This window comes from Gavialis gangeticus, unplaced genomic scaffold, assembly GCF_001723915.1.
Source record: "Gavialis gangeticus isolate Ggan-Ray unplaced genomic scaffold, GavGan_comp1, whole genome shotgun sequence".
In the NCBI taxonomy this organism is placed as follows: domain Eukaryota; kingdom Metazoa; phylum Chordata; order Crocodylia; family Gavialidae; genus Gavialis; species Gavialis gangeticus.
This window is the reverse complement of record NW_017729033.1, coordinates 38,985,979-38,999,807: the sequence shown is the minus strand read 5'-3', so window position 1 is coordinate 38,999,807 and position 13,829 is coordinate 38,985,979. Positions and strand designations below refer to the sequence as shown.

At 42.7% G+C, this 13,829-nt stretch overlaps 2 protein-coding genes across 2 annotated transcripts in view; both read right to left on the bottom strand.

The window, feature by feature from the left end:
- Positions 1-108, bottom strand: part of MED28 (mediator complex subunit 28) — a 9,396-nt gene extending 9,288 nt beyond the window's left edge. Inside the window, exon 1 of the mRNA XM_019525822.1 lies at positions 3-108. Within this exon, the coding sequence (XP_019381367.1) occupies positions 3-73 (71 nt within the window). The 5' untranslated portion in view covers positions 74-108. The remainder of the gene's footprint in view (positions 1-2) is intronic.
- Positions 109-2,100: 1,992 nt separating this feature from the next.
- LAP3 (leucine aminopeptidase 3) overlaps positions 2,101-13,829 on the bottom strand; it is a gene marked incomplete at its 5' end in the record, with an annotated part of 30,108 nt that continues 18,379 nt past the window's right edge. The window contains 5 exons of the mRNA XM_019525821.1: positions 2,101-2,373; positions 4,728-4,840; positions 5,892-5,971; positions 7,450-7,552; positions 10,875-10,963. Coding sequence (XP_019381366.1) covers positions 2,178-2,373; positions 4,728-4,840; positions 5,892-5,971; positions 7,450-7,552; positions 10,875-10,963 — 581 coding nt within the window. The remainder of the gene's footprint in view (positions 2,374-4,727; positions 4,841-5,891; positions 5,972-7,449; positions 7,553-10,874; positions 10,964-13,829) is intronic.

The window sequence follows — 13,829 nt, the reverse complement described above, 5'->3', positions numbered from 1 at the left end:
GCGGTCCCGGGGGAGGTGGCGGCGGCGGCGGCCCCGGGGGCTGGTTGGCGAACATCCCGCTCAGCGCCGCCATGACGCGCCGCCGGCGGCAGCTACGCACGCGCCGTGAGCCTGCGCGCATGGGCCCTTCTCGCGCGCTGAGGCGCATGCGCAGCGCGCTCTACCCGGGAGAGTGACGTAGCGCCCCCCCGCGGAGGCCTCCGGCAGCCTGTAGGTTACGCGAGCTGAGCTCGGATCCGGCTCAGCGGCCCCGGGCGATGCGCTGTCCAGGGTTTCTGCCCGCGTGGGTCCTGGTCCCCGCGCAGTGTCCGAGCTGGTGCTTTATCCCGGGACAACCCAGGCTGATTCGAGTGAATCGCTATTCCAGCTGCCAGTCTGCGGTACACCGCTGGCTCCCGACAGCTCCCATCCCCAAGCCACTTCTCTGGGCCCCAGGGCTTTTAGGGCTGCAGGATCCCAGGAGAAAGCCTTTGCCTCGGGATAGTTGGGCTGTCAGTTTTTAGCCTAGAAACCCAAACGGCTCCCCTCTCCTGCCAGCTGTGCCGAGGACGCTGCTCTCTGCAGAAATGTCCCAGAGGCGGTCGCAGGTGTTGTGGTAAGGCCACCTCACAAGTTTCTTCAGGGCACAGGCCACTGTTAGGGAAGCCAGAAAACAGCAGCTAATCTCCTCTGGCCCCGAGAGAGTTGAGACACTTCCTCTGGAGCAGACAGCAACCTGTACTTGAGTGCTAATAATCAGGGAGAATGCTCCCAGCTTTTCCTAGTAAATAAAAGAACTTGCCCAGAGCCATGGATACAGACATCTGAGTGCAGTGCTGGTTTCCAGCAGGGGCACAGCCCTGTAGGCTCCCTTATTCCACCTGGCAAGACATAGATGGCAGTAGTGCAGAGGTTGGCTAACCTGGCCTGCCCATGGTCAGCCTACAGTATTAGCATTTAGAGCAACTCTTCCGGAAGTAATTTAACCTTGGGTGTTCTCAGGCTATTTTTCTTGTAGTGGCCATTTCTACTCTGGGAGAAAAACCTGAACATCTATATACTCAGTTTTTCCTGGGAGAGCAGTGACTTTTTTCCAGAAGAAACTGAATGTCCCTATGAGGACAGAGTGAGCTTCTCTCCAGCAAAGAGGAAGGGCACAGGTTTCCCCATTCCACTCCCAGGGAATTATGCCTTCTGAGATGGGCAAATATAATATGCACCCCAGCAATAGAAGCCCTCAAGTTCATTCTCAAGAGGAAACCGCTTTCTCAGTATCTATGAACATTTGTTTTTTCGTTTTAAGTTAAAAATCTTTCAGTAGACTTCAAAAATTTGGGTAAAAGTTTGACTTCTTTGCCATACACCTCCAAAAAGCCTTGTCAAGGAAAGGAAGTTTATATTAAAGAGAGAGGGTTAAAGAGCACTACTAGTTATGCACCCAATATATATGCAGCAACTGGAGACTGGTGTTAAATGCTGAAAGATACTGGTACTTTTATGAAAAAAATCCAGATTAAAAAAAATTCGTAAATTTAATATGTAGGCAATCATGTGGTTAAAGAAGACATAGGAGCCAGAATAGCTGGGCTGCGCTTCCAGCTGTACCACTGATTGGCTATGTAACATTCGGCAAGGAAAAAACAAAACAAGAAACACTGTATCTTGGTTTACTCAGTCATCCACAAAGTGTTTTGAGATTTCCAAAAGAAACATCATGAATACAAAATATAGCAGGGTAGATGGAACAATTTTCCCTTCTCTAAATAAAATCTCAAAAGTGATTTAATTTGGACTAATGAATCAGCCTTCTAAGCACTAAAAGGCAGATTTATTCTAACTCTTCCAGTTGCTATACATTAAGTTCAGATGTTTTACAACGATCATTTCTTCAACATGAGATGTCCTGTAGTTCTAAAAATAGTTCTAAGAGAACCTCTTACTTCAGCAGCATAACACAGGAAGGCAGAACCTCAAATTATTTAGCAATAAATTTATAAGGTGCACTTGTAGTTCATTGCAGTCTCCCAATAAACTGTGGAGAGCACGTTCATATTTAATAAAACGTTCCACATTTGGCATTTTGGTAGAAAGTACATATGCTGTTGCTATGTTTGAAAACAGGCTTTTTGGGGGTTTTTTTCCAAATAATCTTAAAATTTCTTTAAAGTGGACAAATTGGAAGCTTATAGAATATTTTTCTAGGCACTTTGATTGTCTTGGCTCAGCCGAGTAGCAAACTCCACTAATGTGCGTGTTGGTCGTCCAGCCATGCCCTTTCGAAGATAAGGAACCTCATCTTTATTAGACATCACACCAGCTATATCTAAATGAGCCCAGTGAGAAATGGTTACAAATTCTTTCAGGAATGCAGCAGCTGTACATGCACCTCCAGCTCTGTTGGGGAAGAGGAGAAGAATCAAAATCAGTGGATTTCTTAAAAAAAACCTTTATTTGCATTCAAGCCAACAACAATATGCATTAAGAGCCATCTTGTACTTTAGCTTCAATTTTGCAATAAGTTGTAGTCAGTGCAGATCCCGTGGACAGGTTGTGGAATCCACACAAGCAACATCTTGAAGAACCAGTTGCTGCATGGCAAGTAACAGTTCTATGTTTTTCATACATGTCAGTGTAGATCTTACTAGCAAGCAATCTTCTCTCTGAATACTCAGAATGAGGAGCTTGAAAGCTCTCCCTCTCTTGAGATCTCCAGCTGGGATTTCCCCATTGCCAGCTGTCTTGGTACGTGTAGGTTTGAATGCCCTTTCTTTTTGAGTGTGCCACCACCACCACCACTCATTTCATGAATACTGTTAATGCCATGGCGACTGACAGCACCTTGAACTGCTATTGTTTAGTCCCTCTGTGAAGCTCTGGTATATGCTATGGACCACCTTGAAGAAATGAATTCAGGACCATGTTGTTTCAGGCCCAAGGCATAAGAAGTATCCCCTTTCTTCTTCAGGATAATGAAATACTGAAAAGAGAAGCCTCCATCTTAATCTGAGCTCTTTTTCCTGGATTGGGGAAGATTTTGTTCCCTAGAAGCAAGAAGGCAGACTCCAATAATTTCAACAAGGAATCTGCTCAAAGAAGGAAAGTATGTGCTGTGGTTATGGAGAAAGAAAATTCCTCCAGGGGTGGTACCAAAGTATATACCATTCTTAGCACTTATAACTGTCTCCACACTAAGAGCATACTAGATTTTACTAGGGATATAACTGTCACTATCCATAACTTACTTGGAAGTACTGAAACCAGTGACTCAGTGCTGCAATACCAGGTGGTTCCAGGTTATTAGCCTTCCATTACATATGGGATTAGTGACTCTCTTCCCATATACCACGTATAGTCTTTACATGGAAAAATCATGGCTTCTGTCTGGAATTTTTGTCCTTTTCTACCAGACAGCTGAGTTTCAGTGCCAGAGATGCTGGCACTTGCTTTGACACAAATGGTATAAACCTCAGTGCTGATGATGGCTGCAGTGTCAGTGGTTTGGATTTTGGAATCAACTCTTTGTTTAGTGACAGTGTTGGTCATCATACCTCTGATGTACAGAGTGATTGCATGTGCAGTTTTAATCAATATCTATGATGCCTCAGACATTCATTGGCTGTTTCAGCAAATTAAAATTCTTTATTGCTTCTTTATTTTATGTAGCCCCAGTAATGAATCAAGAGCTTCGCTTGGTTAGGAACCACAAATACATAATAAAACTAAAGTCTCTGTCCTTAGGGAGTTTACAACTACTCTAATCCCACCTTTTGAATCTTCAAAAAAAAGAATAACTTACAACTTTGATACATGTCTCTCACCTAGGCAGAAGGGGCATCTGCTATGTTTATCTTTTAGTAAAGTTAACTTGTCCCATGAAAGGCATGGTTTGAAGTCTGGCTCACCATGCACTAGGACACTCAGACAGTTCATTCACTGTTATACATTATGGGAGAAGTGGAAAGCGTTCTAAAGGCTTTTCTGAAGGATTCATAACAGATTTATCCAAAGCTGATAACTAGCAAGTCTAACACTATGGTAGATTCCATCTCACTGCCATAGGTGGTAAGAGAGAACTGAAAGACAATGGCAGCTGTCTCAGCCTTCATGGACTCATATGGGAGCATGAGGAGTCATGGGGTACCACAGGATTCATACAAGTACTGTTCAACAGACACTGCTACCCAAAAGACTTGCACGGATGAGATACAAGCAAACTTAAAATGGAATTCATGCCAGTACACAGATGAAAAAGAGCATAGTAAGAGTCAATCTTTAGTAGAGCTTCACAGAGCCCAATATTTGTTTATAGGGTATTCTAGTATGTTTAAATATATACAGTGACTGCAAATATATACAAACTGTTCTGTTTCCCAGCTTCCCACTATGCCCAGCTGCACCATTTTAGGATTTTGGTGCAGCTGAGGCTGATCTGCTCTCAACCCTCTTTGCAGAAAAGCATTGCCCCTAGCTGCAAGGCGGATTTTTTGTATTCCTCTGCCAAGTGTAAAGAATACACCTATAACACATAGTGAAGGGAGGCTCACTCTGTGGACAAGGGCCTTAGCACCATCTAACCCAAGACTACGGAATGAAAGCTTGGAGTCCAAAAGTTAAATGTAAAAACAGTGAAATCCCAAGTTCTTAAAAAAAAAAACAAAACCCATCTGTGCTAATTTGCGTTATTACTATTTTACTTATATACTTTGAACTTGCAAACAAAAAAGGACTGTTGCATTTCAGTTAAGTACCTGCTATATTTTCCAACATTACTCAGGTCTGCAAGTGGGCAGTCTGTAACTTGTTTTGTGTAATGTTCAAAGAGAGGCATTCTCCAAACACGGTCTCCTGTCAAAATACTGGCCTGTGAAAAGAAACAGTTATTACACTTGGGACAAAATGCATCTGGCGAATTCTTTTTTAATTTAATTTGACTACAAGCACTATCTATTGTGATTTTAAGTTCAATTGACCTTCGTTAGTTATAAAACTACCTCAGAAATTAGTGTTGTTTTAGACATGATGGTACAGGGAACACATAACAAGCAAGGGTTTTTTTGATAATATGCTTTCTTTGACCAACCATACAGTTAGTTGAGAGAGGTCAGACAAGCTTTTGGGCACAGAAAACCCTTCCTTGGGTTTGGTAAAGAAGGAGATCCAGTTTAAGCTAAATATCAGATAAAACTGACTTTTGTTTAGACTTATGCTATAAATGAAAAATAGTCACTTAGTGAAGTGGGAGAAGGCTGTAAACCTGTACAAGCAAAGACTAGTTATCAGCTGTAGCTACCAAACAAGTAAAGGGCAGTTTCATAGATAACCTAATTATGTAAAAAGATATTTAAAAAAATCCCCTTGCTTTTCTTCAAGATCAGTACAAGATGCCTAAAGTTACCTAAAGATATGCTAAAAATAAAACATGAAACACTATTTTGGATTTTTTAAATTTTTTTAAAGGTTGCCCTCTATTACCACTAAAAAGGGTTGGTTTTCTGTAATATTTTTCTGTTTGTAATGAAAATTTTTATAAAGCCATAGCTCTCGATACTTTTTTTAGCCATTAAAAAGCCTAAAGTATAGCAGTATTTCAAGTACATAATGGGTTAAATTCCAACAAAACAAATCCAAGTTACTGATAACCTGTAGTCCTAAAAATAATTAGCTTAGGAAGAGGTATACCTTGGAAGCAATCAAAGATCCTGTCTTTGCAGTGTTGTAATCTACAGAGGTAGTGCCTCTATGAGCTAAGAATTAACTGATGAAAATTTATGCCTCTCAATTAAAAATGCACAAATGAAAAAAATACTACAAATGTTAAAACTCAGTATCACATCTATTTGACTTGCATAAAAATGAGACCTTCAGCAATATACCCACTTTAAAATAAAAATAAGGTCCCTCATATGGCCTACCTCATAAAGGTGAGTCCAAAGCCACGATGAATTGGTAAACACACCAGTTGCAGCAGATCCTAATGCTACATCCATGGCACCTATAAAACACCACCACCATTAGAACTCTAGCTTTTGGAGATAAAGGGCATGTCTACATGTACTTTTACATGTGCTTAAGCCAGGGGTGGGCAAAATGTGGCCTGCCAGGCCAGGGCCCCTAAAAAATTTAGAAAATTAATATTTATCTGCCCCTGGCTGCCTGTCACGCAGCCCTGCACGGCTTGCCAAAACTCAGTAAGCCCAAAATAATTGCCCGCCTCTGGCCTAAGCTTAATGTGCATTTGCCTAATGTACATTAAAGCAATTTAGGCACGTATCTACATGTGCACGCACTCAGGCACATTAATACGGAGTCCAGACTGACCTGAGATTAAGGTTAGTCCCAAATCAGTAGACATACAAAGCGTTAACGTGCCTTAGTACATCTATATGTACAGTAAGGCACTTTAGCTATTCATGCCTAAATTTGATACCTGCTTTTGCAAGTATCAAATTTAAATCATGAACAGCCTTAAAAATGGCTAATGCACCTTAAATCAGCACGTGTAGATGGGCCCAGATTGGAGCTTCTCTTTTATATTCAAAACTTAAATTGAATTTTGCAAAGGTTTATCTATTTGCCTTATCAGCAGTCACTACTGGTACCCTTAACATTTATGTAAGAGCCTAAACCGTTGGTGCACCCCCAATTCACTTAAGTAGCAGAATTTTGGAAGCAGGACTTCCTTTTTAAGACAGATCTGGGGAGGAATCAACAGCTTGCTAAGCCCTAAATGGAGTTGTGTAGGCAAAGACAGAGGCATCAAGACCCACAGGTAAATCACCCTGATAACCTACAGATTCCCTGGCCCAGGAAATCATTTAATCGTTTCATGGACTAAAGAATAGTCAAATCTGGGATGAAATTTAGAGAGGCTTCTTCCCTTTAGCTTGCCTCCTAGCAGTTTTATCACAGCCTGGGTTTACCGAGGCCAACAGCCCTGACATGGATTTGTAATTGATCCAGTTACATACATTCCCCATAATTTCAGTTCCATAATGTACCACAAATTATAACTAAAGGAATAGTGCCAATTAGCTGAAGCCAAAAATTAGGATTTTAATGAGAAACATTAATATAATCTAGTATTAATAGAAGGACTTTTAAAAAGCTTTTCAGTTCAGTGGAAACAGATTTCTCCATTGTACTTGCAGCCTCTTCAATGTAGTAGTGCTGCAGAACACAAATATAAATACTCATGCTTCTCACCCTCTCAGCAAAGAGAATATAAGACTGTTACAGTATACCCAACCTACTGAATTATTTAAGTAGAAAAATCCATACCAAAATATTGAGTCACATATAAGAAAGTGTTTATACATTAATACAAGTAGTAAGTATCTGTAAATAAAATGAATGGGTGACAAACTTCTTGTGTAAACAATACTCCTCGCCTATGAGGTAGAACCAAAGAAGGTAATCCTTCATTATAGAGCAGTTTCTCAGAAGATGAAGGAAGAAAAATAAATTAGCTACCTGTTAAAGTTGCAGCATTTACAATAGCCCGTGCATTAAAATTGTGGGCGTAGCAGAGGGCATCAGCTAACAGTAACCGTCCTTCTGCATCTGTGTTATCAACCTTAAGACACAGAGGAAAAAGAAAAGTAAAAAGAAAAAAATTGTCTATTACAAGTTCTGATTTACTTCATTTGCTTCTTACACATTCACTTCCTATAAGTGGTCTTGATTTCCTAAGCAGGCTGAGTCAAAGGCATCAAACATATAGACTATGGGCAGAAATAACCTGAGCAGGGTGTGGGGCCCAGGGCAAATCAGCCTGGGCAGGGCCCTGCCCCTGGATGCAAGGAAGCTGGTGGAGGATTCAGTGGCGGGCGGCACCAAGCGGCCGAACGCGAAGCCAGCAGCAGCACGGAATTGCCACGGCTGCTCCACCCAGCTCCGCGGGGCCCCCCAAAGCACAGGGCCTGGGGCAGTCACCCCGAATTTGCTCCCTCCCCTATGGGCTACATCTGGCCCACAGAGCTGTGCCATCGGGCCTCCGGTGCTGCCCCCGAGTCTGGTCAGACCCACATGGGACATGGCGTGTAGCCTTGGCTAGGGGCCAGTCTGTGGGCTGGATCTGACCCACAGACCTCCTCCCTTTCCCTCTCCTCCACCTACCTAATTCGGAGGCCATGCCAGCAGTCTGGGACCCATGGTGTGTGCAGCGTAGATCCCGGAGTGGCCAGAAAGGGCACTGCACATCGTGCAGACTGGCCAGAACAGCAGCCGTGCTACACGCAGCAGCTGATCCACCCAGGCTCTGGGCTGTGTCACACACAGCACCCATTTCCAGTTAGTCTGGGATCCACATTGCACAGAGCATCCAGAAAAGGCATCTCATGTGGCTGAGGCCTAGAGTTGCCAGGGTAGGTGCTGGATCAGGTATGCTGAGGGAGGGAGAAAGGAAAAGGGTTCATGGGCTCAATCCAGTTCACAGACCAGCTCCACACCACTCATCTGGCCCTGCGTTCAACACCCTGAGTTTGACACCCACGCTATAAGTGATCACAGTACAGTAATACCTCAGTTAACAAAGCAGATGCATTACATCAGGTCACTTCGTTATCAGAAACTTCATTACCAGAGGTAGAAATAATATAGGCATAGGGATGTGTTTCAGGACTTCAGAGAACGGGGGGATACAGTAGGAAAATATCATTAAATACTCACAAAATGATAAATACTCACGAAGATACCCAAGCTGCCAGAGCTACGGACCTGGGCCCGCAGCCCCCTGCCCTCGCTCCCCCCTGCTGCAGGTTTCCCTTCACCACACGCACTTCTGGGGGCAGGGGGAACTCATGCCCCACAGATCTGCATGCAGGGCAGGCGCAAGCTACAGGCTCAGGCTCCTGCCCTGCTTCCCCCTCTGGGGCCTCTGCAGCCCAGTGGGCAGGACCTGGCGCGGCAGGGAGCAGCACGCGCTGCACTGCCCTGGCGATGTGCCTCCTGCACACGGGGCTGCAGTGAGAGCAGCAGTGTGCACAGGGAGTGCATGACCAGGGTAGCGTGGAACTCAGTGGCAAGGAGATCCCTGCATGGCCCTGCTGCTCCCTGCCATGCTGGGTCATGCCTGCTGGGCTGCGGAGGCTCCAGGGGAAGGGAAGCAGGGTGGGAGCCCAAGCTCCGCAGCCTGTGCCTGCCCTGTGTACAGATCTGGGGGGCGCAGGTCCCCCCTGTAACCTGGGAGTGTGCACGGAAGCAGAGCTGGTCCTCCTCTTCCCCTGGATGGGCCACCTACGGCCCCATCCTGCTCCTTGCTAGGCCCTACAGCCACGCATTATATTCCAGGGCCCCAAGCCCCACCCAACTGGGCAGCAGCTCCAGCTCTGCCCACCTCCCTCCCTACAGGGCCCTCAATCTCCCTCGCCCCCCCACATACCTACTGGAGCTGCTCTGTAGGCTGCCTGGGGCCACAAGCATGTACATGCGCATGGCACCCCTTGTCTCACTGCCTTCCTCCCACTCCCTCCAAGCTCCCTGCAGGCTGGAACTCAGCCAGCCTGCTGGGAGCTCACTGCAAAATCCATGGGTTTCTCTAGTAAAACGAGAAATCCACATTTGCCTTGTTTTGATTTTTTTACAAATAAAGGCCAACTTCATTATAAAGGAGCTTTGTTCCCAGATGATTCATTAACCAAGGTATTACTGTAACACATACCGAAAGAACAGCAAGTGCCAAGTCAAAAACTTAGTTTTTAACGTAGATAAAAGAAAAAGAAAATATTTTATAAGGAGTTATTTTCAAAGCACTTTTAGGCATCAAAAAATTTCACAGGCTGGGACTATGGTGTTTGCAGGGCAAGGATAGAAGCTGATAGAGCAGAGCACAGGTCTGATCACTGTCCCTTACCAAAGTCCATTAACATCTCAAATGGCTGTTACAGAGTAAAGGTTTGTTCAGTGTAAACATAATTCCTACTGCAACTAAATTCCCAGAAGAAAAAAGGAATTGCAGAGTAGCAGAAGCAGGCACCACCCCTGCAAATAGCTTCTATCATTGTGGGTTTGGAGGTTTCTTCCCCTGCAGATTTTGAGGTCTCTTCCCTCCAGATCTCTGGGTTTTTTTGGCCCCATCTTCTTTGCAGGAATGCTTTATAACAAACTCTGCAAGGTAAACCTTGAAGCCTCTTTTCAAATCTCTGGCTCTTCCATTGGTAAGTGTGACATAGCCCCCTTATAACCACTGCACTACTGAACTAAAAAATTATTGGTATGGCTCATAGCAAAGCATCAAGGAACTGAAAGATTCAAAATTCACAATATAATTAAAGAAATTCTGAAAGGGAAACATTGGTCTGTCCATCAACTCTTGCAGAGAAATAGTTCATATATAGCATTATGGTCCTTGTTACCAGTCAACCAAATGGGGGGTTTTATTTTGGATTTTAAAAAAAATGTGTAATATGGGGGCTTTATTCTGCAAACTACTCTGCACAAGCAAGCCTCTGCCCTAGAATTCTTCTTATGTAGAGTAGTTTGTAGAATAAAGACCTTGGTTATGTCAGCAGAAAACTAATGCTTGCATGTCTTACTCGAGTTATATTGCAGGCAAGTGTCTTAAAAATCTGTTGAAAGCAATTAACACATTACACCCTCTGTGAGAGAGCTTAGCTTTTACTATCTTCATATGCACCATAACATCCCTCCATGCTGATTCAACATTTTCCAGAGCCTACAGTAAATGACTGAGCGTTTTAGCCTTCCCTTGTAATTTATAAATGCATCTAGTCTCTCAAATAAAACTGAAAAAGTGCTAAGTTTGCAATTTAAGTAACACATTATTTACAGGCACTGGTTTCCATTTTAAATGGTATTTTTACTATGACAGAAGCAATATAACTTGATTGATTAGCAAGTTTCGATGAATAGGTCCTAAAGACAAGTTTAATACATACCTGTATTGTTTTTCCATTCTTGGCTCTAACTACATCTCCAGGTTTGCTTGCCCTACCACTCGGCATATTTTCACAGAGAGGTGCCAAAACTGTTAGAAAAGAAAGTATTACTGCAGTCTCTCTCTAAAGTTTTCACTATTAAAAAAAAAAACAAACCCCAAAGAACCTTTTAATACTAAATCACTCCGAAGGCAAGGATAGTATTCTTATCTTGATTTACAATTTCTAGGTCTGCTTTTAGAATTTTATAAAAAAACCAAAACAGAGACAGGTAATGCAGTTTCTTCAATCACATCAAGTGTCTTTATTTGTTAACATGCAACGTTCCTATGCCTACATCAGTTTCATGAATTACTTTATACCAGTACAAATGAGATCAGAATCAGTTGTACGGTCTCTAAAGTAACAGCTATAAAGCTTCTCGTGTTAATGCTGAGCCTTCCTGACAGTAAGTCAAACCTTCAGCATGTAGCCCTGGCCATGCTTATTTCATCCACTTACAAAAGCATCTCCTTTCTGGAATGCTACAGCTTTCCAGCTATTTTACTGATAAATTCTACTTACAGGGGGCGGGGGGGAATCAGAGAAAGATCAAGAGATCCATTGGGAAACAGGATAAAGTAGCAACTAGCTACTCTCAAAGCTCCAAATCCAGCCATGGCCATGATCTAGAGGAAAATAGCAACCCACCAGTCACACACCAGGAAGCCCAGTCTGTGTTCTGTCTAGACCACAATGAAGATGACAATACTAGGCTATGCAGATGACTTTTCAGTGGAGTGGTGCACATGGACTTTTTTGCACTTGTAATTTCCACTTCAGAGTAAAGACATTCATGATTTTAAAGAAAGTATGTATCTATATGTTACACCGCCTTCTATTGGTTATATGCAAGAGGACAGCCAAACATTTTTAGTTACCTTTTAGGAGGGGGTTCTCAAACTTTTTTATATTGTAATTCTCATCCTAAAAGATACAATATCCCCTTATGTCCCTTCACAAATCAATTTGTTTACTCATGGCTATGCAGCATCATGTATCACCACTTACATGGGAAAATACCATTACCTATTTTTCATTAAAAACTGTGTCACCAATACACAACAACATTTTTCCAAAAATTGGCAGGGACTGTCAATACAGGGCAATTTCAGGATATCTTGTAGGAATAACTAGATGACCTCAAGGACCACAACAACAGAAACAGATTTAAATTCAATAATGCAACAAGTAAGGGCATGCATTTAAGCAACTATAACAAGAAATCTGGCTACAAGATGTCAGTTCATCATTTGGGCAAAAGAGAAGAAGAAAAAAGCCTGGGTGTGGTATTTCATTACAGGATGACTATAAGTCACAAATACGATGCAGCCGTGGGGGGAAAAAGGGGAAAAAAACTCCTAGGTTGCATCAGGTGAGATACTAGCAGTAAAGATAGGGAAGAATCAATTCCACTGTACAAGACAAGACCTCATCTGGCACAGTGTACAATTCTGGTTACCTATGCATGAGAAAATGAACAGGTGCAGGGAGGGCCATTAGGATGATCAGAGAAATGGAAAGCTTATCTTATAAGAGGAGACTAAAAGACTATGGCTTGTTTAGCCTAAGCAAAATGAAGGCTGAGAGGGGATATAATTTTCCCCTGTATATACTTTGGAGTCGGGGGGAAACCAGGGAGGGAAAAGAATTACTCAGACCAAACAACAAAAATAAACACGTAAAAACTGACCACACAAAAACAGAGTCCTGAAATCAGATGAAGGTTTTTAACCAGAGGAATGAGGTTCTACAGCAGCATTTTGAAAGGCGTACTGGTGTAACTTTAAGACAGATCTTGCTAAGTTCATGAAAGGGATCCTTATCACCCATAGGCTCTATTTTAGAACATTTTAAGTTCTCCTCCCCAGTTTGGTTCCCCCCCCACATATGATCAGTGCCTGATGCAGTGGAATTCCATTAAACTTACTAACTGTGGAACTGGAACTTTGAGAACCAAAGATTGCAAATGTTATTACCAGTGATGGATTTGTGAGCAGCGAGTTGATCATGTAAGTTTAACTGCATAGTAATACTTTGCACATCTTTTTCACACCTACTCTTCTTTTGATACTAGGTTTTTTGGTTCTACGCTCAGGCTTGCATCATTACCACAGCATTAACTCACAATTTCTACGTGATAAATGACATTTTTGGATTTGTACAGGAAGTCAGCAATATAGTTCCACTTTTCTACAATATCCATCTCAAAGCACTCCTCCATTTTCCTGTTTAGTTTTAACCTTATTTATGAATGATACTCTAAAAAGTATCATTTGCTCTTTTTGACTGCCTACATTCCAAATTATATTTTTTTAACTCTCAAGGACATATAACAATTCTAGGATCTAGAAAAATTCTTTGATGGCTGAGTCTACATTAAAAGGTCTTCATTACAGTAGATGAGTTCTCTCACTACTGGTTAAAATAGCTAATTATCGTTAAGTCAATGCATGGCATCTTTCATATGCAATACCAACCCTATAGAGAGCCAAAGCATCTCCTGAAAACCTCAAAGTGATTTTAGATACTGGTAACAGTTGGGGAGCCTAACCACCTCAAATGTGGCCAATGTGGTTCCCATCTTCAAAAAGAGGAGGAAGGAAGACCCGGGAAACTATAGGCCAGTTAGTCTTAGCTCGATCCTGGGCAAGCTCTTTGAGAAAATTATTCTGGCACATATCCATGAGGGGCCAGCAGGGGAGATTATGCTTAGGGGCAACCAAAACGGGTTCATTGGAGGCAGGTCCTGTCAGACCAACCTGGTGGCCTTCTATGACCAAGTCACAAAATCCTTAGACACAGGTGTAGCAGTGGATGTAGTATTTCTGGACTTAAGAAAGGCTTTTGACACTGTCTCTCACCCCATTCTCATTAAAAAACTAGGGACTGTGGCATCGACACCTACACAGTCAA